Genomic DNA, 13084 nt, shown 5'->3' with positions numbered 1-13084 from the left:
GTCGAGATGTCAAGACTTGCGCGTGAATTGGATTAAAGTGAGGGAGAGGTGCGCATAGTCAGCCTCACTCTCTCTTCCCAGATTCCATCTTACTCCAATGGCAGGACTAAAGTCGAGACGGTTGGAGATGGGCTGGGCGCAGTGGTTGACCAGGGCATCTTTCATGTCTTGCCGTGCTCTTAGCGTACCACATCGCTTGCAGAAACCACCTTCATGACCGTTGGTCCTATTCTAGTAGGTCTCATCTGCTCGATCCGCCGGAGTCTGTCTTCACATGCTCGGGATAGACAAGTCCCTATGAACTGATATATAGATACAGATAGATATATAATCTATATATACAGCCAAAATGGTTTAGCCATTCTTGAGAAAGAGACTAGGAAGCCTAGTCTGAACTACCTAGTCCGTGCCGTGTGTAGCCGTGCGGCACGGAGTCCGCACTAGCGGACATTTAAAAATGGCGGCGATCGGCGAGATGCAAATGAAGCCCGGGAAATTCAAATCCCAGGCTTCATTTGCAACTCCGGTTGCCTACATTACCACCCTAGTTCGAACTAGGGTGGTAGTGTAGACATACCCCAGGAGATTAACTGAAAACATACAAAAATCATTAAGATTCCAAATAGGATAGTCAGGGCTCACTGAAACAACCAGTTTCCTATGCCAGAGAAATTGGACAAGTTACTTAGCCATTTCCACAGGGAACTTGGCTCTTCATGAGGAAGGTATGCAATTTGTTCCAAGTGGCTAGCGCGATCTATTACATCATTGGTGTTGTCAGGTATATATACACAACATTCTTTTCCAATGAGAGCACAGGTCCCTCCTTTTCCTGCCAGCACTATATCCAATGCCTGGCAGTTTTGGAGGGCCATCTGTCGGATCGCTCCTGTTTCTTTGGCCAGGACCCTTAAACTTTCTCCGGTTTCATTTGCCATGATTTCAACTACTGCTTGTAACCTCAGGAGCCTTTTTACATGATGTATTACTCCCCCAAATGGGATAAAGGAACCACCAATAGCCTCTTCCCAAGTTAAGGGACTTATGTGATTCACATACCATTGGGCATCTGACAAGTTCCTCCTTTTCTGCCTAAAATTGAGGTGTTCTCATGGGAAGGTCTCTAACACTCAGAATTATGGGAAGAGTTGGGTGGGATAACACATTCCTGACCAGTTAACTGGTAACACGGTATAGGCTTTTGTCCCACAGATCCAATGATGCCCAATGAAGCTGGGAAGGGTCGGTTGCAGCCATTTGCCATATAGGTGTCTACAAAGGAGGAGTAATATCCCCCAAAGGGCACACGGTGATTCTCCTTACGAGGAGTGGTGTTATTTGCATTGCATTGAAAGATTGTACTGTTCTCACTAGGGTGGCTATAGGGGGAGCATGAGAGTGATTTCCCTGTTTGATTCCAGGTTGAGAAAAAATTCATATCCCCATACCCGGTCCGCCATTTTCCAATCTTGTTTGAATAATCCTATACACGATTGGTTACAATATGCTGGAGACAATTGCTCCTCCCCAGATTCAGCCCTGTCCTATTACATACCCAACACCAATGACCTTTTCCCTCCTCCACACTTATCCATTTAGATACATTTATTCCCACTGCTTCCCAAGTGTCCAGTGAGTCCTGGGGAATTAAGTGGGATTGCCAAGACAGGAACACCAGCTTATGAGTGGGATGGAATGTGGCTGCAGACCCAGCAATTAGAGATATTAAGGGTCTGAGCGATCCATACTTGCTGGTGAATAAAAGAATTGTCATTGTGGATTCCCAAGACCTTAAGACACCAGTGACAGAGGAACAGGCCCCGCCAAAGGCACATGTAGGAGGTAAGACCTTTTTGGTTCTGACAACCTCAACTGAGGGAACTGCAGTCACGGTTTTATGTCCACCAGGCAGCAGGCGCTAGACTCGCTACTGCTTCTTCTTGGGCCTTGCTTTTGATCATCGTCTGCTTCCGGCAACCCTTACGCAAACGTAGGTTGTAAGGTATTGCAGGCTGTTCCTCTAAGTCTTCTTCTGGAGTCAAATTGACTCTGCATGGTTCTGAGGCAATGATTGGTCCGCTGGGGGTGGTGTCTTGTTACACTGCAAAGCATGTATCCACTCTGCGATGCCGGATAGCTTAACAGCTGTCTGGGTAATGAGCAGCACCTGATGTGGGCACTTCCACAGGGGAACCAAGACATGTTTGATGATGGTGTCGTACGTAGATCCAATCACCTGTCTTGAGCGTGTGGCAGGCAGGCAGGCATCAGAGCTGGGTTCCATCGGCCAGGCAGCTCGAACCTGTGAATGGAAGTGACGTACAGCTTGCATTAGTCCCTTGCAATACTGAAGGGCTGTGTCTACATTGGCCCCCTTTTCCGGAAAAGGGATGCTAATGAGACACTTCGGAATTGCAAATGCCGCGGGGGATATTTAAATATCCCCCGCAGCATGTGCATGTACATGGCTGCCACTTTTTTCCAGCTCTGGGCTTTGCCGGAGAAAAGCGCCAGTCTAGACGGGATCTTTCGGAAAATAAAGCCTTTTCTGGAAGATCCCTTATTCCTCTTAAAATCCCCCGCGGCATTTGCAATTCCGACTTGTCTCATTAGCATCCCTTTTCCGGAAAAGGGTGCCAATGTAGACACAGCCAAGGAGTGTACTGTGAGTCAAGTTCAAGTCTGAGACTGGAGTAATGGTAACCATTGTTCACATAGAGCGCCCCATAACAATTTCAAAAGTACTTAATTTTTGTCTTTGGGATGGGGTGGATCGAATTTCCATAAGGGCCAATGGTAAGGCCGCTGGCCAGCTTAACCCTGTAGAGTCACAAATTTGTTTTGCACGCTTATTTTTTTTAGCACACCATTTCGTTTTTCAACTGTGCCTGCAGCAGGTGTGTGACATGTAATACACGATCCAGGTGCTGAACAAGTTGTCCGGTAAAATGTGTACCCCGGTCACTGGACAGAGTGGCAGGAATTCCTTTGGCAGGCATAATATGATTTAACAAACATAGATAGAATCATAGAACCATAGAGCTGGAAGAGACCTCAGGAGGTCATCAAGTCCAGCCCCCTGCTCTAGGCAGGACCAATCTCAACTAAATCAACCCAGCCAGGGCTTTGTCAAGCTGAGACTTAAACACCTCTAGGGATGGAGACTCCACTACTTCCCTAGGTAACCCATTCCAGTGCTTCACTACCCTCCTAGTGAAATAGTTTTTCCTAATATCCAACCTGGACCTCTCCCACCACAACTTGAGACCATTGTTCCTTGGCAACAGACGGTGAATCAGCTTTGCAACAAGGAAAGGCTTCAGTCCAACCTGAAAATAAGCATACCATAACCAAAATAAATTCATATCATTGACGTTTAGGTATTTGTACAAAATCAAGCTGCCAGTGCAAGAATGGTGCTTGGGGCAGGCCCCAGAACCCTTGAGCTACCTTTACAGGTTTGCCAACATTGTAGCTTTGGCAAGTGGTACAGGCAGCACAGTGGCGGGCTGCAAAACAGCTGAAATGTGGGGCTCGCCATCCTGCCTTAGTTACAGCAGAGACCATCCCCTCTTTTCCGACATGTGAAACACCGTGAAGCAGGGTGGCCAGAGATGGGTAGAGTGAAAAGTGGGCCACAAAGGCACCAGTAGGCGAGTACCAAAGGGAATCGGGGTATAGAGAGCAACCCTGGGCAACCCAGGAGTCTTTTTCTGCTTCTGGGGCAGAGTCTTGGAGCAGGGTGAGGTCAGAAAGGGACGGCGGTGGTACAGAAACAGAAAGGGAACTGAGAAACGCATCTGGGGAAGGTTCTATGGCAGCAGCATGTTTAGCAGCAGAAGCAGCAAATGCATTACCCTTAGCAACATCAGTATCTGCTGTGGAGTGGCCAGGGCACTTAACAATAGCTAATTCAGATGGGAGTAAAACTGCATCCAGGAGAGCAGCAATGTAGAGGCCATTCTTGATAGAGATATCAGCAGAGGTAGGGAAACCCCGAGCTTGCCAGAGGGTGCCAAAGTCATGTACAACCCCAAAAGTGTATCGGGAATTGGTGTAAATGGTGGTGGAGCACCCCTCAGCTAGAAAGCAAGCGCGGGTTAGGGCAACTAGTTCAGCGACTTGCGCTGTCACAGAAGGTAACGGCGCAGCTTCTAGGGTTTCAGAGAGTGATACCCCAGCATATCCTGCAAGGAGACAACCTTGTTTGTCTCAAAAACAGGAACCGTCGGTGAATAACACTAGGTCGGAGTTAGAGGGAGGGACATCAGAAAGGTCGGGGCGCGGGACGGTGACAGCAGAGACAGCTGCAAGGCAGTCGTGGGGTTCACCATCATCAGACAGAGGAAGGAGAGTGGCAGGGTTCAACTGAGAACAGCGCTTTATGGTGATATGCGAAGCCAAAAGCAGTAAAAGTTCATACCTAGTGAGGCGGGTGGAGGAAAGGTGAGCTGTATTACATTGTAGCAGGAGAGTTTCTACAGAGTGAGGGACCATGAGAGAAAGAGGAGAGCAGAGGACAAGGGACTCAGACATTTTGACTAGGCGTGCTGCAGCAGCCACAGCACGCAGGCAGGGGGGTAAACCCTGGGCAACAGGATCCAAGGTGACAGAGAAATAAGTCACTGGATGATTTTTGTCACCATGCTCCTGAGTAAGAACCCCAAGTGCACAACCAGATTACTCTTTTCTGCCACGAGCAAAAGGCTTACAGTAGTTAGGTAACCCTAAGCCGGGGGCAGTGAAAAGCACTAAAGAGTCAGTTTCTGAGACAGATAATGAAGGGGAACAGAGGAGTAGATCATTTACATATTGGACCAATGTGGATTCAGAGGGGAAGACCAGGTCAGTGAGGTCTCTGGCTAATGCTTGGGAAAAGTAAGGCGGGCTTTCTGTGTACCCCTAGGGAAGTGTGGTCCATGTGTACTGCTGCCCCTTGTAAGAAAAGGCAAAAAGATATTGGGACTTAGGGTGAACCGGGACAGGAAAAAAAGTAGAACATAGATCAATAACAGTAAAATGAGTTGCATCTGGCGGGATAGAAGCCAGAATAGTTGCTGGGTTAGGGACTACCGGAAAGGTGGGTACGACAATGCAGTTAATGGCTCGAAGATCCTGAACAAACAGCCATGATTTCCCATCAGCCTTTCAGACTGGGAGGATAGGGGTGTTACGGCGCTGGAACACGGAACAATAATGCCTTGTTCCCGCAGGGTGGACATGACCAGAGCTGAGACCTCTAAATCCCAAAAACCCAGTCCCACGACCCCTTCTCTGACCTCATCCCCGTTCCCGGTACTGTCTGCCCTGCCCTGAATAATGCTGTATTTGCAGAGCCATTAACTTTTGTGAGGACTGCTCCTCTTTCCTTTTTAGAGTGCAGTGGCAATGTTCTGCCACTCCTTGCAATTTGTCCATGGTCTTGGCCTCCCATCCAACACTTATTTGCTTTAACATACTGCTAATAGCAGGTAGGAGACCATTAATAAATGCATGCACCAGGACGCCCTGTCCATTTTCACCTAGTCGCTGTATACCAGAATGTTGCAGAAAAAAAACCCGTCAGTCAGTCAGGTGTGATAGTTGCCCGGGCTTTCTCTCTGTTGCTGTTTTCAGCAATGTATAGCCGTCCAATTGGTTTTTGGAGTCCATACTTGGGGCATGGCCTCATGCAGGCGCTTAGCTTGATTCTTACATTTGTTCCGGTAGGCAGCGTCAGGACCAGTGTCTGGCAAATTAGAATGGTGCTCAGTGGTGGGCCAATTTGCTGTCGTGAGCCATTTTTTTTTCATGCTTGCTAGGGGTTACAAGTAGCTTACACAGTTGCAGGAGGTCTGCCTCAGATGGTTCATAGGTGTTGCACACTAGCAAAAATTCCTCTGCAAATTTGGTAGGGTTTTCCTGGGGCTATGGAAAACCTTTTACAATTGAGTGGAGCTCCATGTGGGTCCAGGGTTTATAGCTCCATATGGGACCGGTCTGAGTCTTCTCAGAGGACGGAGTAAAAGGAAGCGCTCGGTCTGGTGGTGGGAGAGGAGGTTTCCAATAAAGCTTTTAACTTATAATTAGAATTTTTAAGGGAGGTGAGCTTCAATTCAGTCCATCTACGATTTGCCTCTTCCCACCACTGCATGAAGAAATCTACCTCTCCTCTAGCCAATTTAGTTTTGGGGAGGCCAAGTTTGTCTTTTAAGATGTCCACTCGGTCTTTGTCCCAAGATCCTAACAGTGGCCACTGTGATTTGGGATCCCCCAGAATCAATCTAGACCATTTTTCCAGAAATTTACAGGGGTCCGGACCCTTTCTAAAATACATAAACTGAGCCAGGGTCCCTTTAGGGAACTGCCCCCGCTTAGACGTCTAGTTACCCATACAGCAGGACTTCATACACCAATCACACAAGGAGGAAGTTCGGGTTCGTCAGAGCGGTGCCCAGTGCAACACACAAAAGAAGCCCACAGGCTACTGCCTCAGTTGCCCTTGCGTTCACTCCAAGGATTTTATCCAAGGCGCGGTGCGGCTGCAATTGTGCAGATTCCAGTAACACAGACCATGGGGACAGGACCCCTTGGTCAGCCAGTCCCCAGACAGGGACAGCTCCCAGACTCACTCACACCACAGGGAAGACGGATAGACACAGAGACAAGACAGTCCTCAGTCCGGACAAAACATAGAAATAATTACCTGACCAGAGTCCTGATGTTAGATCCCGGGATCCCTACCAGAACAGAGCGGGAACCAACAAGTTCCATGGCATAGACTTCGCTGTGGTTGTGCACCTTTCTGTTCTGGCAGAGGACCGCTCAGGCCAAATGCCCAGGTGCCAGCTGCCACGGTCGTCCTGCAAGATGGTCAGGGATCACACAGCCTCAGTGAAGATGGTTGCCATCTCAGTGGAACCTCTAAATTGTCAAAGTCAGACAGGACTCACAGATTTGTCAGACTGCTCTGTTTATTAGCAAAGCCGCTCTGCTAAATGCACCCAGAAAATGTGAGTACCATACAAGGTTCAAACCCCTTCATTTATACAGTCAAAAGAAAGCCAAGTTAACAAAATTAAAAGAAAGGCAAAACTTCACATGATTAGTATGAGGCTAGTCAAGTATCTTCATTTCCATATCAAGCACACAGCAATCTCCTGTCCATATCTCCCTGGTTATCTCAATTGCTTTCTGCCTAACACCTAATGTTTCCTTTTCCTGTTACCCCATACCCACCTGCCTAGCACTCTGATCTGCATACCTACAAACAACATTAACATACTTTTCTCCTTCCTGGTCAGAGACAAACAGTATTCCTTCAACTTACTCAATTATTACAGCATAATTCATCTTTCTCTTACAGTATAATTATTTCTACTTTCACACAGCCTTGTGTGGGGCTGTATCTTCCAGCCCCACTCATAGCTGCCAGCTCCCAGCCAGCACAAGCTGGTTGCTGGCAGTCCCAGAAGAGGGACCAGTGGATCTGGAGCAGTCCTCTGCTCGGGACCCACCATGGGCACGGGGCTGCTCCCAGATACTGGTTAACCAGTACCCATTAAGCATGACCCATTAAGTGTATATCACTATCCCAGACAGTCAGTACAGCCGATGCCCAAGCCTGTGATACTGCAGACTGACTGCTGGTGGTACTCCCATCCAGACCCACTTCCTCAGATCACCCCTAATGTCATTACCTCACAGAAACTTCCTCTATTATCACCCCTATGTCATTACCTCACAGACACTAAACTTCTTCCCTCACCCCCACTCTGTTCTAAAATTTGATTTGTCAATTTCACATGTGTTCTTTTTTTTTTTTAATTGTATCACTTTGGTATATATGGTTGTGCTGATTTTCTTCCACATATTGATCTGAGGAAGTGGGTCTGGTCCACGAAAGCTCATCACCTAATAAACCATCTTGTTAGTCTTTAAAATGCTACATACTTCTGTCTTTTGTTTCAGCTAGACCAAACTAACACGGCTGCATCTCTATCACCATCCAGATTCAGTTTAGCTTGAGTATGTCTAAACCCCTTCCTTCTCCCAAAGGCAGTGCGGACATAGCTTAAAAGTAATGCTCAGTAGTTTTGCACTAATATGTTCAACTCTCTGAGGCTTGTTTCATGAAAGATCATTTAATTTCCCATTCTTCCTTGCACTTCTCACCGTTGCTACAGCTTCTGATTTTCCCCTGGCTCTGTTTCATCACTGTATGCAAAGCTTGTCTGCGTCACCCGAATACTTTCTCCTCTTTGTGCCACAATATATTTTCCCTTGTTTGGTCCCCAAAGAGCTTTCTGATAGCACTTGGAAAATTAAATATTCAGTGCATTCCAACCTTCTGCACAGCTAAATGCCCCTTGCTGTTTTCACTGAAAAGCTTTAAATTTAACTAGAAGGGTAGCAATTCCCTTTGTTTATAATCATAGTGTAACAAATTGTAACCAATTGAAAACAATATTGGGTTGTAAATTTGTATTATGATTGGACATTAGAAGGGCGGCGATACTTTTCCCTATGGTGATTTTCAGCCCAATTGTTTTGATGTACCTGCATGTGAAGTTATTAAGGACATTTGCAGTGACATATGGAAAGAATAGAACTTTATTTTCATGTAGTTGCATTTCAGCAGCCTGCTTGTGCGTATGCTAACAAAACAAACTAGACGTAGAGCAAATGGGAAAATAAACAAATCTCCTGCAAAGAAAGCTATTGAGACATGGCAAAGTAAATATCTATATCCTCTGGATAAGACTCAAATAGAAAACAACTTTGCCTCTTGACCTCTCGCTTTCTGTTTGCTTCTAATGGTGACTTGTAATGGTACTGCCTACAGGAAACAAACACAGTCCAATTAAATCCAAGCTATTGGTATTTCATTATCATAGAGATCTCAGCAGAACCCCTCTACCCATCCTGATTTGGCTAACATGAAAATGTAATGGGCTCAACAATTATTTTCAAGGATAAAGTGTGTCTAACTGAAAACAAACATTTCTAATGCAACATAACAACTGTTTTTCAAGTCTTTTGTTTCTTTTCAGGTGACCCATTTTCAAGACACTTTGAGCATCTTTCTTCTTGCCTGCCACAATATTTATGGCCTATTTAATTTGACTGCTCTGTGTGACATATTTGCATGGGGAAACAACAGGTTTCTCTTTTTCTAGTCCAGTTTTCATGTGACAAGAATGAGGTTTCTTTTAATGGGTATGTTGTTATTACGATCACCCTGTATCAATTATTTCACATTTCCATTTGCAAAACCTGTCCATGAAAGACACTGCTGAGATTGTTAATGAAAAATGTGACCAATTTTCTGCCCCATTGGTCAAGACTCAGCTTGTTTTCAGTGTAGTGTAGAGCTAGTGCCTCCTGTTTTGTTTCAGCTGCATTTCAGAGCTGGGAAGATTGATGAGATGCAATCAGTTGAGCTGCTTTATTTAAAGTCCTGTCTTTAACCATTTCCTTCTTCTTCTAGGAAGCCATAATAAGCATCTGGATCCAGTTCAGTGACAGCTCAGTTACTCCATTAGACATTTATGACCCAAAGGGCTTCTCCCTTTCTACCATATCTCTGGACAAATCTGTTGTCTCAACCCATCAGAGCACCACTCTGAAATGGCCTGTTGTGGCAGCGGAAGGTGAAGGGCAGGGCACATTGATCAAAGTAGACATGATGATCTCTGAAGCCTGCCAGAAATCCAAGAGGAAAAGTATCCTGGCCATGGGCAACAGCAACATCAAAGTGAAATTTGGCCAAAATGATGCCAACTCCAACAATGGCGGAGATTATGATGCTGACGAGATTGAAAACCATGCAAGCGACCGGCGGCAAAAGGTGTTGGATCAAGAGCGGTTCGGCCAGGATGGGCGATATTATGGGAGCTCTTCAGCAGAGCGAGAGGAAAGTACCATCAGGAAAATCAGCACCACAGCAAAGTCAATGATCAAAAACAAAGTCATGAAAAACAATAGGTTGGATGGAGGCAAACTCTCAGATGATGGCCAGCTACAGAACATTCCCATAGACTTCACCAACTTCCCTGCTCAAGTAGACCTCCCAAAAAGCAGTGGGGGCATGGAGGAGAATGACCTAGTGCAGACACCCAGAGGCCTTAGTGATTTAGAAATTGGGATGTATGCTCTTCTGGGGGTCTTCTGCCTCGCAATCCTTGTCTTTCTAATAAACTGTGCAACATTTGCACTGAAATACCGCCACAAGCAGGTTCCAGTAGAAGGGCAAACCACCATGACCCACTCCCATGATTGGGTCTGGCTTGGAAATGAGGCAGAACTGCTGGAGAACACAGTGGATGTATCACCTCAGCAGGATGAGCACACAACTATTATAGACCGAGGGATGGGCCACGAGGAAAGTAACCACCTCCTCAATGGTGGCACTCAAAAGAGCATCAAGAGCCAAATCCATAGGTCTGCTGAATCAGGGGGGAAGCATGGAAAAGAGCAGAAAATGGAACCTTTGCATTCCCCCACATCCAAACGAAAGCGGGTAAAATTCACAACCTTCACCACCATCCCTCCTGATGATGGTTGTCCCACAGTCAACTCTATCCTGAGTAGCAATGATGACGATATTAAATGGGTGTGCCAGGATATGGACCTTGAGGACTCCAAAGAGATAAAAAACTACATGGAGAAGTTCAAAGACAAAGTGTAGCTCCTAACTGGTTTTCTGGGTTTAACCACACCTTGCTGCCTTCAGTTCTACAGTATATATTGGGACAGAAAAGGGGGAAGGAGGAGGAGGAGATCAATAGGAAAAAACAACAAGAAGAAGGCAGTTTCTATAATCAGGGAAAGAAATTTGCCAAACTGTCCATGGCTTTGGGTTCATTTGTTTGTTTTTCTTCAATAGCTGTTTGTGGGTTTGGGCAGTCAATGGAATACAAATAGCATAAGAAAGTAAGGAAACAGATTGACCAATATGATGAACTGGGCACAGTGAGGTTGTGAAAATGTATCTGAAGGGTCAAAATAATAATAACAATATTACAGACAAGGTACCAAAAATTTTTAAAAAGTGGGAGAGTAAGTTAGTTAATAGAAAAGACAGACAAATGGTTACTTGTTTATGTTTATAATAAAGTATCTGAAATATGGAGGTAAGACCCAGGAAGAGACATTTTAGAGTGATACACAAGCACTTGCTTTCTGTTCTTTCATCTGAAGGGAATACTTGTCCCTGGTGTTAAATATGGAACAGAAAGAAATGATCGGGAGGGGGGCAGGTTGGGGTTTTTTTTAGTAGGCTTCTTTTGGAACTGGACTATTTTCCACCTGCTGTAGCTTTCTTTAAAATTACTCTTTTAAAATTGAATCCAGTAGGTTCTTTATGAACCAAGAAATAATTGTTCTTCTAAATTAGCTAATAATTATCTTTCTTGTCATGTGAAGAACTCAGAGGATTAGCAAAAACTACTAATTCCAGCATGGCGTCTCTTCTGAAAGCATGAGTCTCAGCTGTTTTGTGCTAGCTAGAAACTTGTTCTCTTTGGAGGAAGATTTAATTTAGCTTTTGGCTGTGGGTTGGTTAGTGGTTTTTAAGTGTCCACAACCAATATTCCCATGTTTCACCAAGAAAAGAAGGTGTTTTCTACATTTTCATTTTAAAATAATAACCAATATGACAGACCAAATGGTGCATACATAGTCCTAGTCCTCACTACACGCCCTGCCCTTACTCCTGTTGATCTAAAATATGCAACTTTGAAGTTGACATACTTATACCTAATTACGACTCTGCCTTCCATACAATTAGGCTAGAGTGTGACGCTCTCCTGTTGACTCAGCCTACTCTTCTCATCCTGGTGGAGTACTGGAGTTGATGAGAGATTGCTCAGAGGTTGATTTGTTGTATCTAAACAGACATGATAAATTGACCTCCAATGAATTGATTACTGCAGTATTGATCCACCATGTAGAGGAAATAAGCAAGTCCTTACTGAAGCTAAAACCAAGACTACCAAAGCCCAAATATGTGCACAGCCTGATTTTTATTTTTTGCCAGGTCAGTGAATTCATAATTTGTCCTGTATTTTCCTCTGATCATCTACTAAATGCCACTAGTTCTCATGGGGGATGGGGAAGGGATGTGTGAAAGATGTACATGCAAACAGAAAAGCAGTTTGTCCCAAGCCCATTTTATTTCCTTATGTTATGGGAGCTGGGTTTTTAGATGAATAATAATAGTTTGGAGAAAGAGAAATTCAAATGACCAAGGATCAAGCGATATCGTGGTCTACTTTATTTTCATTTGTTTCTATTGGACTAGCACAAACAGGACAATCTGTTACATTGAAAATCAGTTGTTTTTAATAACAAATAGAAGTTTAGTAATGCCTCAGAAACAAATGGGAGATAAAGGCAGAGCTACATGGGGCAGTTCCAGTGATTTCAATGTCAGTTTCCATCAAACAAGGATATGGCTCGGAATCTAAATGTTGGGGGGAAGTCAGACTCAGAAAACCTTTTCATAAGTCAAAAGAAATCTTCATGTCAAATCTTTTTGGAAAGCAATATTACGTCTTGACTGCTAGCAGAGAGCACTTATATTGTTTGTCAACCCTGTCTTTATCTGTTGATCCCACCACATCTATTTTATTTTATTTTTTTAATTACTAAACTCAGTAGGTTTCTTTTTATTTTGTTTTCTTTACTTGGACAAAATGGACCCTGCCACTCAATAACATAGAAGGATGTTTTAACAAGTTATGCCTAGTATGCATTGTAGACTGAAAGAATGTAATATTTATTTATACATCGTATACAAATTGTAATTAAAATGCTTTACATGGCTTGACAAGTTAACACGTCTTTGAGGGGGTCATTTTCTCTTCTTTTTTTTTTTTAAATAAAAAACAAACCAAAAAAAAAAAGACCAAAAACAAAACAGTTTTACCTTCCCCTGGCCTAATTGCAGAGAAAATGTACAAACTGCTTTCTGAAAAGAGAATCGAAGAGTGTAGAGATTTTACTTCTATCTCTGACCCTTTTGTTGTAACCCACTGCCATTTCCCCACTCAGTTTGTGGTGATGATGATGAACAGACAGCAGGAAAGGACAGTAGGCTGAC

General features: G+C 44.5%; 1 protein-coding gene across 3 annotated transcripts in view; it reads left to right on the top strand.

Annotated features, from left to right (window-relative positions):
* The window catches only part of TMEM132C (transmembrane protein 132C), a 476658-nt gene extending 463839 nt beyond the window's left edge, over positions 1-12819 (top strand). For all 3 annotated transcript variants that reach the window (XM_075898467.1, XM_075898466.1, XM_075898468.1), the window contains one exon: positions 9470-12819. In XM_075898467.1, the coding sequence (XP_075754582.1) occupies positions 9470-10669 (1200 nt within the window). In that variant the 3' untranslated portion in view covers positions 10670-12819. The remainder of the gene's footprint in view (positions 1-9469) is intronic.
* The last annotated feature ends 265 nt before the right edge of the window (positions 12820-13084 follow it).

The sequence above is a fragment of the Pelodiscus sinensis genome, chromosome 15, assembly GCF_049634645.1.
Source record: "Pelodiscus sinensis isolate JC-2024 chromosome 15, ASM4963464v1, whole genome shotgun sequence".
In the NCBI taxonomy this organism is placed as follows: Eukaryota; Metazoa; Chordata; order Testudines; family Trionychidae; genus Pelodiscus; species Pelodiscus sinensis.
This window is presented reverse-complemented; position numbering and strand designations above follow the sequence as displayed.